Source organism: Dipteris shenzhenensis, chromosome 12 (genome assembly GCF_047967505.1).
Source record: "Dipteris shenzhenensis isolate YYH24624 ecotype China chromosome 12, Dip_SZ_1.0, whole genome shotgun sequence".
Classification (NCBI taxonomy): Eukaryota; Viridiplantae; Streptophyta; class Polypodiopsida; order Gleicheniales; family Dipteridaceae; genus Dipteris; species Dipteris shenzhenensis.
This window is the reverse complement of record NC_141607.1, coordinates 37,552,880-37,570,061: the sequence shown is the minus strand read 5'-3', so window position 1 is coordinate 37,570,061 and position 17,182 is coordinate 37,552,880. Positions and strand designations below refer to the sequence as shown.

Genomic DNA, 17,182 nt, shown 5'->3' with positions numbered 1-17,182 from the left:
CCGGTGGCTACTCTACGTATATCTCCTCCTCCAGCGTTCCATTAAAAAATGCGGACTTCATGTCCATTTGAAAAATAGGCCACTGGAATTGGGCAGCAAGGGCAATCACTATTCGAATAGTAACCATGCAAGCTGTGGGAGCAAAAGTTTCATCAAAATCCATGCCTTCAGTTTGAGCAAAACCTTTGACCACTAACCTTGCTTTATACTTATCCAAGCTACTGCCTGATTTGTATCTAAGTTTGTATACCCACTTAGTGCCGATGACTTTCCATCATGGGGGCCTGGCCACTAAGTCCCAGGTATTGTTCTTCAGGATATCATCCATCTCTGCCTGCATGGCATCTTGCCATTCTGGATGGTCCTTCACCTCCTCAAAGGTCCTTAGCTCTTCAAGCTGAGCCACCAATGCAAAATTCATGGATGGGGTCTTCTAAAGATGTTGGGACCATCGTAGTCCAGAACTACTACTCTCAGGTATTTCGATGACTCGAGACTCTTCCAATGTCCATAGGTACCATTGGGGAAACCTCTTCTGCTTCTCAGTGGGAGGAGGAACTGGAACTGCTTTTGGAACATCCTTCTCTTCCTCAGAACCTTGTGGAACATCAGCTTCCAATTTTTCCACCTCTTGGATGGTCAACTTGGGGCGGGGTGGGTTCGGGGGTTGAACAATCTCCTCCTCCTCAATCTAAGACTCCTCCTGGGGTTTAGGTTCCTTTTCCTTGAAGACATCTGGACTGATAAGGATCTGCTTCTTTACTGGGTCAAAGAGTCGATAGGCCTTGGATTCTTTGCTATACCCAACAAAGATACATTTTCTACTCCACGAATCAAGCTTGGTCCTATCTTCCTTGTGCACATGCACTCATCTGTTAGAACCAAAAATGTGAAGATGAGTGATAGAAGGCTTCTTACCATAAAATGCCTCATATGGAGTCTTGTCCTTGATGGCCTTCATCGTGGTCTTGCTGAGAATGTGTACGGCTTTATTAATAGCTTCACTCCAATAGGCTTTAGAAAGGTTCCTACCTTGGAGCGTAGCAAGCCCTATCTCTATGGTGGTTCTATGCTTCCTCTCGACTACCCCGTTTTGCTAAGAAGTATGTGCTGAGGTGAGTTGTCACTTAATCCCATGCTTGCAACAAAATGTGTTGATCTCATTTGAGGTGAATTCTCCCCCCCTATCTGTATGGAATGTCTTGACATCCTTCCCTGTCTCCTTTTCAACTCTGGCCTTCTAGTCCTTGAACTTCTTGAAAGTCTGTGACTTTTTGACCAAGCAATACACCCAGGTCATTCTACTGAAATCATCCACAAAGAGAAGTGAGTACCTGGATCCTACCCACGATGCTGTAAACATTGGGCCACAAATGTCGGCATGAACCAACTCAAGAGGTTTGCTAGCCTGAAACGAGGCCTCTTGTGGGAACTTGTCCTTGTGCTACTTGCCTTCTAGACAAGCCCTACAGACACCATCCTTGCCTGTAATTGGTGGAAGTCCGTCCACCATCCCGTCCACCATCTTTGACTTTGACATTTCAGCCAAGGTTCCATAGCTGACGTGACCGAAGTGCTCATGCCAAAGTTTGGACTTTTCATTGTCTTCATGAACCAACACTGCACTGAGGCGGTACAGTCCATTCTTTAACTCCTTGAGCCACCATCTGTCCATTTGCTTTGGATGTCACGGTGACCTTGCCATCTTGAAAGAGAACTGCCATGTTGTTTTTGTCCATCTGACTTATAGACAGTAAGTTCTTGCAAAGGTTGGGTACATAAAGTACTCCAGAGATATCCTTCTCCTCACCCGCAGTTGTAATGAAAGGAATGTACCGATGCCCTTCACAGGACACGTCCGGCTATCCCTGACAGAAACTTTGGAATCCGGGTGTGTACTTTCCATGGTTTTGAACCAAGTCTTTCTGTTAGACATGTGCTTTGAAGCACCGCTGTCAACATACCAACCCTCTTTTCCTTCACTGACTGCATACATTGAACAATGTTCATTGATTAAAAGCAACTGTCCAGTCGTCACATTGGCAGAATCATTCTTAGGCTCTTCTTTGTTCCTAGCTTCTCTCTTCCGCTTCTGATCTGCCGCCTCCTTTCGGCATTCTTTGATGGAGTGGCCAAGCTTTTCACAGTAATTTAGCACTTCATTTTCTTCTTTCGGTCAGTGTCCTCTGGCTTCTTGAATTCCTTTGGCTTGCCTTTTCCAGGCTTGTCTTTGGCCACTAATGCCTTCTCATCGGTTTGCATAAAGACTTTCTCTCAAGCCTCCTCCTGAAGCAAGATTGGGCTAAGCTCCTCAAAGGTGATTGGCTTAGTCCGTTGACCCGCACTGACCATAGTCACAAAACTTTTGAAACTCCGTGGTAACTTGTGGAGTGTGAGCAACGCCAATTGACTCGAGTCCACCAACCATTGTGAGCTGGTCCCGCATGACTTTCACCTTTGTCAGATGGTCATGCACACTATCACCCTCATTCATATCAAGATTATAAAGCTGATGCTGAAGAGTAATGATACAGGCTGTAGTATCGGTTTCATACAGCTCCTTCATTATGGCCCATGCCTCTGAAGACGTCTCTGCCAACTAGATATGAGGAATCACAGCATCTGTTGTCGTGCCACTTAGCATTGCTAAGGCTTGATCATCCCTCTCCTCCCATGCACTGAGTTCATCAGCATCTGCTTCAAATAAAACTTCACCACTTTTGTTCACAATGTCCAGTGGCTTCTCCTCGGTCCCAATCACTATCTTCCACAGCTTCCATGCCAACAGATTGCTTCGGATCTTGACTTTCTAGATTGGATAGTTTGTCCCATTAAGCTTTCCAGCTTCCCCAAAATTGGGAATAAACGAAGAAGGAAGATGATTGGAGAAGGAGGAAGGACGAGTATTGAGTGTGGAGGCTTCTGAACGCTGATCCATCTCGATGAATAGCAAACTGAAAAACTGAAGCAAAAAAGATGTACTGACCTCCCATACTAGCCTGAGCTAAAAATAGAATCGCCTTTCTGCCAAGGGACTCCTTCCTTCAGAGAGTGCTTTGATGAAGAAGAGTTGGGAGCCTATGGCTCTAATACCATGTTAGAAATCAAGAGGGAATGAATCACTCAAACCTCCACCCAAGATCTCTCCAACACTTACACACACTCAACTCATATGGATGATTACAAATGCAACAAACACTCTCTCAAAAATAAATATGGATGGAGAGAGAAAGAGAGTATATTCATCCACCAGATGGGCAGCAAAATAGCTCCAAGGGAGCAGTACAAAACATAGCTAAGTGTTGGAGAATATTGATGGACTCTCTCTCTCACCAACTGCTCCAGATCTGAGTGTTGAACACAGCCTTGGAGAGGGACTTTTAGTCTTGCACTGGATGCTGGAATGAATGGAGGAGTAGGCCTTTTATAGGCACTTCCTAGGCCCCTTGAGTTGACCGACTAGCAGGGTGGGTACCCTGTCTGGTGGCCGACCACATGGGCCCCAGAAAACCGACCAGGGTTGGCCTTGGTTGGGCCGAATTGGCCAGCCACAAGCCCTTATCTAAGGGTGCCCTCGGCGGCCAGTCAATGCTGCACCTGGTGCCTCTATGTAAGGCCTAGAGCCCCTTTATTCATGCTGTTGCAGACTGCAACTAGCCCGTGTGCTAGTTGCCTATGATGCCGGCCTGAGTCTCTCTCTCTCCAGCCCTTCTACCTCTCACTGCCCCTTGTCCCCTCAAATCGGGGGCTCACAGGTGGGCACAGTGAGTTTCTAACAATAATAAAGAGTGCCCTTGACATACCTAATCACCCGCATCCTTGCATTCCAATGATTTTCCTGGGGCTTATTGGAGAACTTGCTCAAAACACCAATAGCATAACTAATGTTCCGTCTGTAGTTGCACAAATAGATTGAGACTACCGACCAACTTCCTGTACCTACCAATGTCTGCTAGTGGTGAGGCATCCTCCATAGACAACCTCACATTTACCTCCAAAGGTGTAGCTATCTCCTTGCACTTGGACATACCAAATGCCTTCAAGATCTCCCTTGCATATTTCTACTGAGAGATGAAGATCTTGCTTGCCAGACTTCAATCCCCAAATAGTAGTGCATCTGAGGCACATCTTTTGAAGTTTAATTTATGAAAGAATTTGTCTATCCATTGGTACCATGCTCTTGGGTCCTATTTCAACCCATACAAAGCCTTCTTTAGCTTGGATAGCTTGTTCTCAGAATGGGGTGCCTCAAACCCCGTACACCTCCTCCTTGAGGTCACCATTCAAGAATGTTGATTTAACATCCATTTGATAAACTGGCAAGTTTTTATAGCATCCACTGATAGTACTGTATGAATAGTGGTCATTCTAGCAATCGGAGCAAAAGATTCCTGAAAATCAAACCCTTCACCCTACGAAAATCCTTGTGCAACCAATCTAGCTTTGTACTTTTACAAAGTCCCATCAACCTTGTACTTTACCTTCCAAACCCACTTGGTGCCAATAACTCTTCTGTTAGGTGGTCGATCTACCAGCTCCCAAGTTTCATTCTTCATGATGCCATCATATTCTACTTGCACGGCATTTTTCCAATCTTAGTCTGCAAGTGCTTCCTGCAAACTCATAGGCTCCTTTACTTTTGCAATTATCTCAGCCATCAAGGCCATATTGACTATGTGAGCAGAAGCCCTACTTTGCTCTCTTTTCCTCTCTTTTCCTCTCTTTCCTTCTCTCTTTCTCCCTACATGAAGCTTCAATAGCCTGACATTGAGCAAGCAAATACAGACTTCTGTCTCTCTAATTCAAAGAATGCAAGAGTCTGTAAATGCTTGCTCAATGTCACGCTGTCACTCTATTTTTTCTTTGCATCTCATGACAAGGGCATGCTCAATGTCATGTGGCCAGCCAGCTCTTCAACCTCACCTAATCTTCGAGATGCCATCTTTCGGGAGTTATATAACATTTTGGGGCACCCTCCCACTCCTATGGGGTTATACACATACATGATGGGTACTACAAACAGCCCCAGGAGTCTCGACAGTACAGACTCCAAACCACCCCAATCCCACACCAGCTGAGATTACCCCAGTGGAGTTGAGATAGCCCAGTCGGCAAAGCCGAGCCCCCTTCTCCCCCCTACGGTCAAGAGGTCCTTCTATCTCGCAGAGCCGTCGGTGTACTCCCGTGCCATCAAGAGTTGCTTCTCCAGCTAGGAGTGCCCAGCATACTCCTGTGTAGTCGACAGTCGCTTCTCCAGCTATAAGTGGCCAGCGTACAAGCTCGACATGACAAGCAGTAGGCGTAGTAGCAGGGAGAGTGGTGGGGGATGCATGGCACACTACTTTGGGGGGGGTAGTGGTGGGGACAGGGATGATTCAAATGATGTAGATGTGCCAGAGGGTGATGGTACGATCTTCTATGACATCACTCAAACAGGAGGCATCTTGATGGATGCACGAGGGAAGGACATCATGGCCTTCATGGGCTCTATAATTGCTAACAATTATAGAGATTGCTTTATTCACTACAAAGACTAGCAGAAAAGTTGGCTCATGAGACCTTCGGTGCTGTTCGCTCTAGGTATCCCAATCCTCCCAATGTTCAGTTCACAGATAAATGGGCTAAGTCAAATATTGTTATGATACTTGCCAATAAAATATCTTCGCTTAAGAGACAGGCACTAACCGAGATTGCCAGGATAGAGGGAGCTCGACCACCAAGGGGCGAGCCACATCGCTCACAAGCGTAAGTGGAAGAAAGTAATGAAGGCAACAAAGGCGACGGTTTACAGCACGTGGAGGCACGAATTAGGATCCAAATGGAGCAATATGGAAGCGTGCATTTTGGAGCAAGGGGTGTTGAATCATGGGAGGCCCAATTTGTAAGTATCGATCTCAAATTATATTGTCTATGTAGTTTATTAGGAGGTTGTTTCTTTGTACTAACCCCTCCACAAATTGTGTCATCTTGCAGCTTAATATCATGGGCATGTACCCTACTCCTATCGAGATAGCCTACCACCACCGCCATTGCAGAGGAGATACATGGAGGCACTTCTATGATGATGGGTTGATTACTGAGGAGCAATATATCCGTGCTATTGGAGCGCCCCCTAGGTATTTAAAAGTAGTTAAATAATGTCAATACTATAAGTAAAGATTTGATTTTTCATACATTGATACATGTTGTCCCTCGTTTATAGGGCCCTGCAATTGATCAAGAGGAAGAAGGGAGTGAAGAAGGGGGCGCAGAAGGGAGCAAAGAAGGCAGCGTGGACACGGAGAACTTAGATTAGTCGTAGAAGTAGTGCTAGCTACCTTTTTTTGTACTTGAAGCCACTGGCTTTGGCTTTGTGCCTCTCTTGTATATACACTCCTCTTATTTTTTGTACTTGAAGCCACAGGTTGTGGCTTGGGTTCGTGCTATATGTACATACAAGCACTTTTTGAGCTATGAATTAATATACACTCCTTTTATTTTTTTGGCTTTCAATTTCCTTGTGCACCATTGTATTAATGAATGCCTTGGAGTTGTAATGTTTTATTCAAAATTGTAATCATTGGCTATAGACATGCTTGCAATCGTGCTAATTAAAATGCGGTTGGCTGTAAGAATTGAATTGCACAATGTGAAAATGGGATTTCTGTAAGTACATAGCATACACAACATACAAAGCATTCTGTTAACCACATAAAATTTTGCTTTTATTAACAAAAAAGATTATGTAGAGCATTTATAAGTGCATCTAGAAATGCGTCTATGTATGCATCTCTCTGTTTTTTTTTTTAATTTGTACTTGAGCATCTATTTGCACATCTATAGGCGTGCCTACAGGCGCATCTATCTGTTATATAGATGCACCTATAGATGTGGGTCTGTAGATGCACCAATAGATGTGCAAATAGACGAGCCCATAAGTTCTTTTTTAGTTAAGGAAACACGTCTGTGTGCACATCTGTGGATGCTTTGTCTTGTTGTGACACAGAGCATCTACATTCTTGGATTTCCAAGCTTGTAGAAAGTTGGCATTAGGAGGTATCGTACTCCCCGGATTTGCTGGGTCGGGGGTTCCTTGTGGTTCTGGGTCAGCAGTCCCCAGTACTATCTCTAGAAGCTCATATGAATCCAGAATAATAGTAATTTGAAACTTCCACAGAGTAGTTCGTACCATCTAGCTTACCTTCAGTGAAGGCTCGTGGGCGAATCCTCAACGCCAAGATTGTTAGTGTAGCAACAGTTGCTAAACTCGAGGTGCTTCCTATTGAGCCGCTTCCTATTGCCATCACTCCGTATGCTGTTGAAGCCCTCGTCTCTCTTCTATTCTTTGATCCTTAGAGCCACCTGGGCTCTAATACCATGTTAAATTACATGGCGTAGCAGAACAAAAACTGAACAAAGAATAGAGAGTACACAACAAACTGGAGACGAACAAAATTTTCCTTCAGTACTGATGTAGTACAGATGATGCCTCCATCCACCTGTGTGCTCCCACAGTGGAGCTTAGATGGTGATCTGGACAGATACTAGGTGAAGATCTACTAGCTAGAAGATTTGATCTGAGCTGATCTGATGCAATGGATTGGGGAGGTCACCTCTTTATAGCTATGAGGGCGGTAGTCGGATCAACATAGTCGGTGGAACCGACCAGTCAACCTAGTTAGTGGAACTAGCTAGTCGTCCATGAAATATTCAAGGGGCTCCCACACATTCACCTTTCTACCATCAATGGTCTCATTGATAGACCTCATCAGACATGCAAGTCAGGATCCATCCAGTGTCCCGGCTCACACATGGCTTCTCCTCATATGGGGGCCTTACAACTTGACCACCTTGGACCGACCTTACAACTTGAGCACCTTGGACCATTGGTGGTTACCAGGAGGATGGGGCATTGAGCATATCCAACATCTTTTAAGGTCGGTATGGGAAAAAACACTCTGTAAAACATTGCTATAGGAAACTGTTTCAGTGTCACTATATAATAACCATTCATAAGTCTAGTAAGTGTCGCTATATGGTGACTCTCTTTAAAGGTCGCTATATAGCGACACTTGTCTAAAGTCACTATATAGCAACACTTAACTAATACCACTTGGATTACTGACGATTAGCACCCCGCATGCAGTAAACGTCGATGCTTAAGCGTTGGAATAGGGCCCGTGTGTAGTATTGACACCGTCTGGCAAACTTTGGGTCATCTATATGAACATGGAATGTTCAATCCTATTTTAGTGCCCTAAAAGTAGGTGTGGTAGGCAATGCAAGTTTAAGAGTGTCAAAGGCAATGTGGCATTCTTCTATCCAGATGAATGCCACTAAAAGCTTATACAAGGGTGAGCAATGTCTACATAAAAGAGTATAAATATATTGTAATAGCCCAGATGCCCTATAAAATATATATTGTACGCCCTTGGGATATGTGGGAGGTGGAAGCTCCAAAATGAGTGTGACCTTATCGACCAACAAGAATGGTGCCGAATGAAATTCTCCCAAATTTCATATGTTTATTTTTGTAATGATGTGGTCTTCCAGAGAAGTTTAGTATTCTTGTTGAAATAACTGATCTGTTTAGTATATTAAAAAAAATAAATTCTTCTGTAAAAATTTTTGGTACCCACTACAACTTTGGTACATTAAATTTGTAAAAATAATTATTTGTTGTAAAATATTTCAAATATCTTAATCTATTATGTAAAAACATAGTATCACTTATCCACTATAGCTTTAATTTGGCCATGTGGTGTAATTCCCCCTTACATGGAAATGGAAATCCACTACATTTGCACACTTTCTAAGGACATGTTGGAACTCTATTGATTAATTTACTAGAAACTTCGGAATTTGAAAATGGTTAATCTTGGGAGATTCTTGAATTCCCCAATATAGTGTGTGGTTGAGAATATCCCTAAAAGCTTAATTTTAGTCCCTACAAAGTTTATGAGAGATGGTGCTCTCATTTATAAAATAACATGTCATTTTCTTGACCTATTTACTTGAAAAAATGACAAATAGAATCTATGTTTAGAATTCCGTTTCCTACTTTGACAAATAGGCAATAGGTTTGGAAAAATTAAATCCTCTATTGACTTCTAGACACCATGCAGGGATTGTGTAGATAAAAAATGATACATGTGCATGAGATGAATCCTAAAACTTGATTTGTTGTGAAGTTGATTTAAAATTTTGAGCAAGCCGCATTAGGGGAAGGCCTTGTTTTTTGTAAAACACGTTTATCATATATTATGTGGTAGTGTCTTTTTCAAGAGGGGATGAAGCAATTTGGTATGTTGAGAGGATCCTTAATTGTCAAATGTAAGATGCAAGTCTTAGTGATGATAACTGCTATTCTTGTGGATTAATGGGTCTCTTTTCCAACCAACGCCAAGTCCGCCTATAAGAGTCATGGTTTAGAAATGGAAAAGTGCATGAACTAGAGGGCAATGTTAATTCTTGTAGTGGAAGTGAAAGCTAACAAGAACCCTTTGCCTAGCTTTTCTCTGCTAGTAAGTGCCTCCAACACGCAGCAGGCTAGGAGTTTGACATTCCTCTTGCAAACACAATCCCAACCGTTCCTCAATGTGGTGGAAGTGTGTCATTCGAAGCTAAGATCATAGCGTGTGATGTTGCATGGAAGCCTTTTTTTTCTTCGAGCCCAGGTCATACCTCCTTTTATTGTTAATATCTCTTCCTTTTCTAGTTGGAAACATATTACTACAAGGAAGCCCATCATCTTCATAGTGCTTTAATGTGGCATGCGAGCATGTGGTACTTTCGAGTGTGCTCCTTATGTCTTATATATGTCAGTTCTCCACTCTTAGAAATCCTTTTTGGGCATGCTCATGTGCAATTTTACCATTCATTTTAAGTATCATACTATCTTCAGTTATTAGCAAAATAGTTATAGAATCGGTATATTCAGCATGTATGAAAATACAAAAATAAGTGAGTTAAGCAACAATTACATGCGTGCTTCCACATGCACATATTGGAGTCTTTCAAGAAGAGAAGTTTTTATTGAAGAGCATAGTGAACAAGCATCTCACTTGATCTATTGATAACTACATCATCTTCTTGAAGGATGATGTTCACAGCTGCACATGCCCGCGCAACACAAACTAGGAGTTAGTGGAATAAGAGTTGAATGTTGCACATTAAGGCCTCTCAGGGCTTGCCGCCGTGCCCACCATAGCCCCCTCCATAGCCGCCCCCACGCCCTCCATAGCCTCCATAGCCTCCATAGCCGCCCCCACGTCCGCCATAGCCTCCATAGCCTTCCTCAGCATCAGTTTGAGAGGTAGCGCCATAACCGTGATGTCCACCATGCTCGCCACCACCACGTCCACCATAGTAATTTCCATAGCCTTCCTCGGCTTGGGGGCGAGAGGTAGCTCCATGACCTCCGTGTCCACCATAGCCTCCGCGTCCACCATAGCCCCCATACCCTTCCTCGGCTTGGGTGCGAGAGCTAGCTCCGTGACCTCCGTGTCCGCCATAGCCGCCTCCACGTCCGCCATAACTCCCATAGCCACCATAGCCTTCCTCAGCTTGCGTGTTAGCATCCGAGGAAACGGCCTTCTCCTCCTTGCTGGCTTCTTTCTTGTCCACCTTGTCGGCTGCATGACAGTTGATGAGCGCCCCCAACACCAGAACGACCAGAATCACAGCTTGCTTGCGAGCCATTGTCGTGTTTATGGATATCAACCTCTACACTTGTTAGGTTGAAGGCTACCGGTAATTCGCTTCGCTCCAATTTATGCTCACAGTTAGGTTTCCCCCGCCAACACGCAACTCGTCCACTAACGGATTGATATGGGCACGCCTCACTCCACCTTGTTGGATCCGAATCACACCACTACCATCTCTGAGGCTCGTGTCATTTCCGATAGGCGTGCAGCATGTGCTTCTGATCAGGCGATCATTTATCGCAGCGTTTATAGTCAAAAAGAGTAACGCCACTACTGTCTCCCAAAGTGCGCATCGCACCACACTTTAATTTATACACTAATCTGCAGCTAAAAGCTGTATACAGTGTGTGAGCATGGGAGCGTGTACGCGCGCGCCACCAGCAATATTCAGACTAGAGCACAGCTCGAATGAAATACACAGTTTAGCACCGTGACTTGGGAGACCAATGAAGTGAGCCATCATGTGTACCAAAAAGTTTCCGCTTACTCCAAACTACTTTATTGATCTAAGGACTCAATAAAATGGAGTTTATGCCTCCACTCTGACAGAGTAAGTCATAACACCTCATACACCAATACCTCCTCATCAACGTTACTCTGCATTACCAAGTACACTTCATGTGCTCGATTCCAATCTACATACGCATTATCCCACAAATGTGCACAATATGTTAACCCTTATCACAGCTATAAAATTTGAGCACTAGGCAAGTCCAGATCAAATATCCCCATGACTTCCTGATTCAAACAACTATGTCATTACAAGTTCAAGGCACACTTATCATAAGGATTAATTCCCCTCTAAATCCCAAACAATCCAAGATTGCACAAACGAAGTACCATTAGACTTTATCATAATCCTTGTCAGGATCAAACCCAAATACAACACTTGTCTAACCTACAGCACAAACATTTTACAAACCGTAGATATATTTAGTCAATAGCACAATGCTTTTGCTAGGGTCTTCACACTATATTAAGCATGGTGATGGGGCAGGAGTTTCCCACTTTACTATGGTTTTGTCATTTGGGTGATAACTTCATGAGTCCCACATTGATGTTCTCCAAAAGAAATCACCGATCTAATGAAGCACCAGCCATACCCAGAAGGTCACCCTTACAACATATCCTAGAATGATACAAAAAATCTAGTAGTGAGTCCATCTAGATGAGGGCACTTCTCCTTTTCCATGATTGACAAAGATTCTATGGGGCACAAAACTTCCAAAACCACTTGACTGAAGCTTAGCCTTCCATTTATAATATGCTACTATAGGGGCACCAACAACATCTACTAGCTCTCTCTTGCAAACATTAGCTACATGCCAAAACCTCGTGATCCAATTTTTCAAATTTTCTCTCGACCATATCTACTCTCACCTATCGTTTTTTTCTTTTCACCTATTTGAAAAAATGTATGAGAGAGAAAATCCCCCATAGATGGCCAAAAGTTTCTACATCAGATTGAAGTGCATTCCACTCATTTAAGTTCCTAGTTTTTTAGGGATGCTTCTAGTTGCACTACCAAGGCAATAAGAAATGAGTTGCTTGGGTTATTTGGCCCTGCCTAATAGAGAGATTTTATAATTGCTTAGTAGATCACACTCTCTCCAATCTGCACTAGCAATCCTAGGAGGATACAAAGGATGTTATCTCATGTATGGCTTTCTCTTATCTACAATAAGGATCCATCTCCATACTATTGCATCTCCTTCATTTATTGATAATTTGATCACCAAAACTACTAGTGCCACTTATCATATTTAAATGCTATGTCCAAGGATTGTCAGCTTACCTTTGAGAAGGAGGGGTAAAATGTTTAGGCAAGCTGTAGACCTAGGTGACTGGTCACAATTAATTTGGAGCTTTTAGTAGTTTAGGTGAGTGAAGTATATGAGACGAGTATTGACTAGCCTTCTCCATGCCCTTTTTTGTGCAAGAAGATTCATTCTAATAGTGAGTTAGTGAGGAATGAAAGAACAAGGGATCTTACAAAACTCCATATCGAGATCATTTTCAAGGATGAATGCATGATATAGTTAGTATAGAAGCAATATCTACAGCATACACACATTTCTCCACAATAATAAATGTAAGTGGTTATAAGCTCAACTAAAAAAAGCATTATCAATTGATCATACGATCCACAATAATCAATCATAAGCTCCAACACCATAAGCATAATCTGTCATAAGCTCCGGGTCCTTGTTTGCTTGGGTGTAGCCATTTTTGGTGAGGTTCAGGGACTTTCTGTATATAGGTATCTTGCATGACCCATAATTTATGCATTGCTTGATGGAATTTGGAAAATTTTTCTTCAAGTTGTAGTACACATTCCAAACTTGAACATCAGACCAAAGAATTATGGAATAAGGATATGGAATGAGACCATTAAAACAATAAAAGTGCTATGTTGCATGTGAAGCATGCATCCTGAAGACTATAGAATATAACAATTTATTCAAAAACATTAGAATTTTGTTCACTACATATATATGCAACAAAGTAATCATTCAAAAGTACACTATATGAGCTTATTCTCAACCGAAGGACACACCTAAATAACAACATTAGGCATGGATTTGTGGGCCTTAAATATTGTGCTAAAGTGATCCACACCCATTTGAGGGCACGCTCCATAACATTTTTTTGATTTGTTGAAAACCAAAATGGATTAAAATTTTGGAATCCAAACTAGTGGAACTAATGCATGGTGGTCTTAAAACATTGATCGTTGTTGGTATTGGTATCTATATTCACCCTAAAATGGAAGAAGTAAAAAATGTGCAATTTGTGCATGTGCAAAGATCTCTTAATAAATCCGACACTGTTTACAAATTTGAATTGTTTCTTTTTCCATGCACTTGCTTGCTATAGGGCTTATAAGAATGCACCAAAGGTCATTGCATTTCATAATACAGAACATTAAACCTGATAGTGTGCCCTTTGGCCTTTTTGTGTTTTGAACAATTTGAGGTCACATTGCACTTGTTTGGAATATCCAATTCTACTCAACTTGCACGTGTCAATGGATAAATCGAGGAAGACGCTTGACATAAATAACCCCAATGCAATGCTTTTAGAAGGCAACAAAAAGAAGTAGATGGGGAAGATGCTTTAACTAATAGAGAATGGTGTTGCAATGGGGAAGACACCTAAAGTGAGAGAGAATGACTCCAATTCAGGGAAAACACTTGAAGTGAATGCTTTTAGAAGGCGATAGCAACACAAGGAATGGATTCTCTAAGTAGAAATGACACTTAAGGGCTGATGATATTGTGAGAAATTGGGAACATGGGAAACTACTTCTAGACTTCCCTATGATGTGGATATGTTTACATGTCATAACGCACTAGTAGGCCCATACTCTTTTCCCACAAATTTACACCAAGATCTTTAAAAGGGGGAAGAAAGTGGAAACCTACTTTCTAGACATGTGTCACACCTGACTTCGCTACTACTTCATCTCTACTAGACATCACTACTGCCACTACACACCAACTTAACTGCAACATTTGATCTCGCACTATTCACCTAAATCTTCTCACCTCTAACAAGCCTCTAACTAGAGACCACCACATATCAATTTACATACAATGGTCTTTATTATTGCTAGTTTATGGTGCATTTAACAACTACTAGGATTTCATGACTATTTTCACTAGACCTCCTGTGCATTTGCTTCCTCAAGTCCTATCTCCCACAACCCGCTTCTTCAATATCGATTTGTCTCTCAGTATCAAGGCCCTTGCTTCTAAGTCATCTCCTCCTCAACCAGGTTTAGATCCTCCTTCAGGTAGATGGTCATTGTAGCAACCATGTTTGGGAGATGCAGTCATGCAATTGAAGATGGCTACTACAATCTTCCTTTTGGAAGAGGATTCAAACAAATTTAATCTCTTTCCAAAGCTATGTGAAATAACTTGAGATGAACTGCATAATATGGATTCATCGCACCACCAAAGCTATGCTCTCGTAGATGCAACATCATTTCCTGTGAAAGCAACATCAGTTTTCGTACATGCAACTTTAGTTCTCATACATGTGCTTTCATTTGTAGGAGAATGTTTGCAAGGCTAACATTTGTTCTTGGTACTGGTTTATGGGGCATTTAAGCCTATTCCCTCTCTTTTCTAAAGCATGTTTACAAGAACATCACTAAAATATATGCTAGGCTTTTTCTATTATTTTCCTTGCACCTCTATCTTGCATACTCAACTCCAGCCTCCTCCATCCTTGCTTCGACTTAGTTGTCTCCTGCTATCTCACTTCCTCAGCTCTGTTCTTTTCTTCCTCGCTTCTTAGTCATCGTCCGTGTCCTCTTGGGTTCTTGCTTCCTCAATTTTAGGCATTAGCCCTCGAGGATTTGCACCAAAGTGCAGAAGACTACATGATATGTTTCTTCTCTGATAGCTTCTTCCTTGTGGCAAATGCACATAGAGTCACAGTCATGGATAGAGACATACAATCTCTCTGAGTACGTAGATACATATTTGACAAAACTTGTGACCCCATGTCTTTACTGGATCCACATATGCAAGGTATACTCACGTTCACTCCGTTGAGACTTAGTTGTGTTACAATTACTCATGAGCTCCCTCTGGACCTTGGTTTAAGGCACCAAGGATGGAAGTGCAGGAGTTAGCCACAATGGTTGAAAGGTCACATGGGGAAGCGATAGAGTAGAGGTGGAATCCGCAGTTAAGCATGCCGCAGCCGAGCAAGCCACATCTAAATAAGCTGCAACAACTGATCTCCAAGTAAGAAGGTTCGAGTGATTGTGCATAATGCACAAGAAACACACCATAAGAGCGATGTGGAAATCAAATAAGTCCAATTTATCCTCACTTAGTCCTTCCATCCATGTACATATAAGATTGCAAGGTAGGCAATTTTTATCCAAGAAAGGTGTGACCTACTTTTCCCCACTTTTAGCTAGCTTTCCCACTTTATCCTACTTTTCTTGCCCTTCATGACCAATTTGCTCCCATTCTAGCAATAACTTTAGTTTTTTTAAAATCAATCACTTCTTTCCAAGCTCTTCTTTAGAATCGGCAAAGCTGGACCCTCCTTTAAACCTTCAAACTCTCGATAGAACTCCCATGCATATATATATATATATATATTTGGATTTGCTAAGTCTCAAATCACTTATTAGTATTTTCAAAACTCAAAACTGACATGAAAATAAATTTCACAAATAAATACTAATAATAAAACTAAAAAGAAATTTATACACAAAATATGGAGCATCACACAAAAATGTGGGGCATCACAATCACCCCCTCTTTGAAAAACTCTATCCTTAGAGTTTAAAAAAGGAAAACTCAGCAATAAGTGAATCTAAATCTACCCAAGTAGCATCCTCTATGGGATACACATCCCATTTTACCAAAACTTCTACTATTGTTCTATTTCTAAGGAGTTTCTAAGTTGCTGGGTTTGTCTATCCAAAATAAGTTGGGGTTCAACCTTCAACATTCCATCTTCTTGAATTCTAGATATGCCTAGCAAAATATGAGAAGGATTAGCAACATAACTATTCATTAAGCTCACTTGAAAAACAGGATGTACTTTGATATTCTGAGGCAATTCAAGCTAGTAAGCCAATGTTCCCACTCACTTTAATATTTTGAAAGGTACTGCGAAATGAGATGAGAGCCTTCTACCTCTGCCAAGAATTAAATTACTTTTCTTAGGAATGATTTTCAAAAATACCATGTCACCCAACTTGAATTCTTGAAAACTATGATTCTTGCCATAATAACGTTTTTGTCTGTCCTATGCTCTTTTAATACAGCGGATATTGTCATTCAAAAGATGGATCCAATTCAAGAGGAACCTTGGGAAGGCCTTCTTGAATATTATAAGGATCCATAGTTTGTCAAGTACATTGCTAAAGGCTACCACTATGCCCTGTGTGGAGTGCATGTCTTGAAAGCCTTGTGCAAATCACAAGTTCTTGAGATATCTTGAACTTGATCTCTTGGAATTTTGGATACTCTGTGTCTTTAGTATAATAGTAAATCTTAGATATATATTACCCGAGTCTTTTTTAGGAGCTGGCCACCCCTCTAATACAGTCATCTCTTCGATAGAACTTAAGTAGTAAATTGTCTTTGCATTTATCCATACTTAGATATGATGGTGGTATCTTTTCAAAATAGAGAAGAGTAAAACTTGGGGATGACTATACATTGGGGCTGACTATATAGTTGGCTTTTCTATATAACTTCAGTAATAATTTGCTTTTGCAATTATCCATCCCTGGATGCCTCTTTCATGATTGCTTCACTCAGTTGGATTTTATATTTTGAAAATTTTTCATTCAATTGGATTCAAAGGTTCTTTTTTCTTATGAGACTTCACTCAGTTTGACTTTTATGATTTAAAAATGTTTCATTCAGTAGCTTTGTGACTGCTTCACTGAGTTGGACTTTAGACTCCAAGCTCTAGGGCAACTATTGAGAGGCGTGATCATTTCTGCAAGATCAATA

General features: G+C 41.7%; 1 protein-coding gene across 1 annotated transcript; it reads right to left on the bottom strand.

Annotated features, from left to right (window-relative positions):
- Positions 1-10,161: 10,161 nt before the first annotated feature.
- LOC147896177 (uncharacterized) lies at positions 10,162-10,718 on the bottom strand. Its single transcript, XM_087382231.1, has one exon. It carries the CDS (start codon positions 10,678-10,680, stop codon positions 10,162-10,164), a length of 519 nt encoding a protein of 172 aa, XP_087238357.1. The 5' UTR covers positions 10,681-10,718.
- Positions 10,719-17,182: the final 6,464 nt, after the last annotated feature.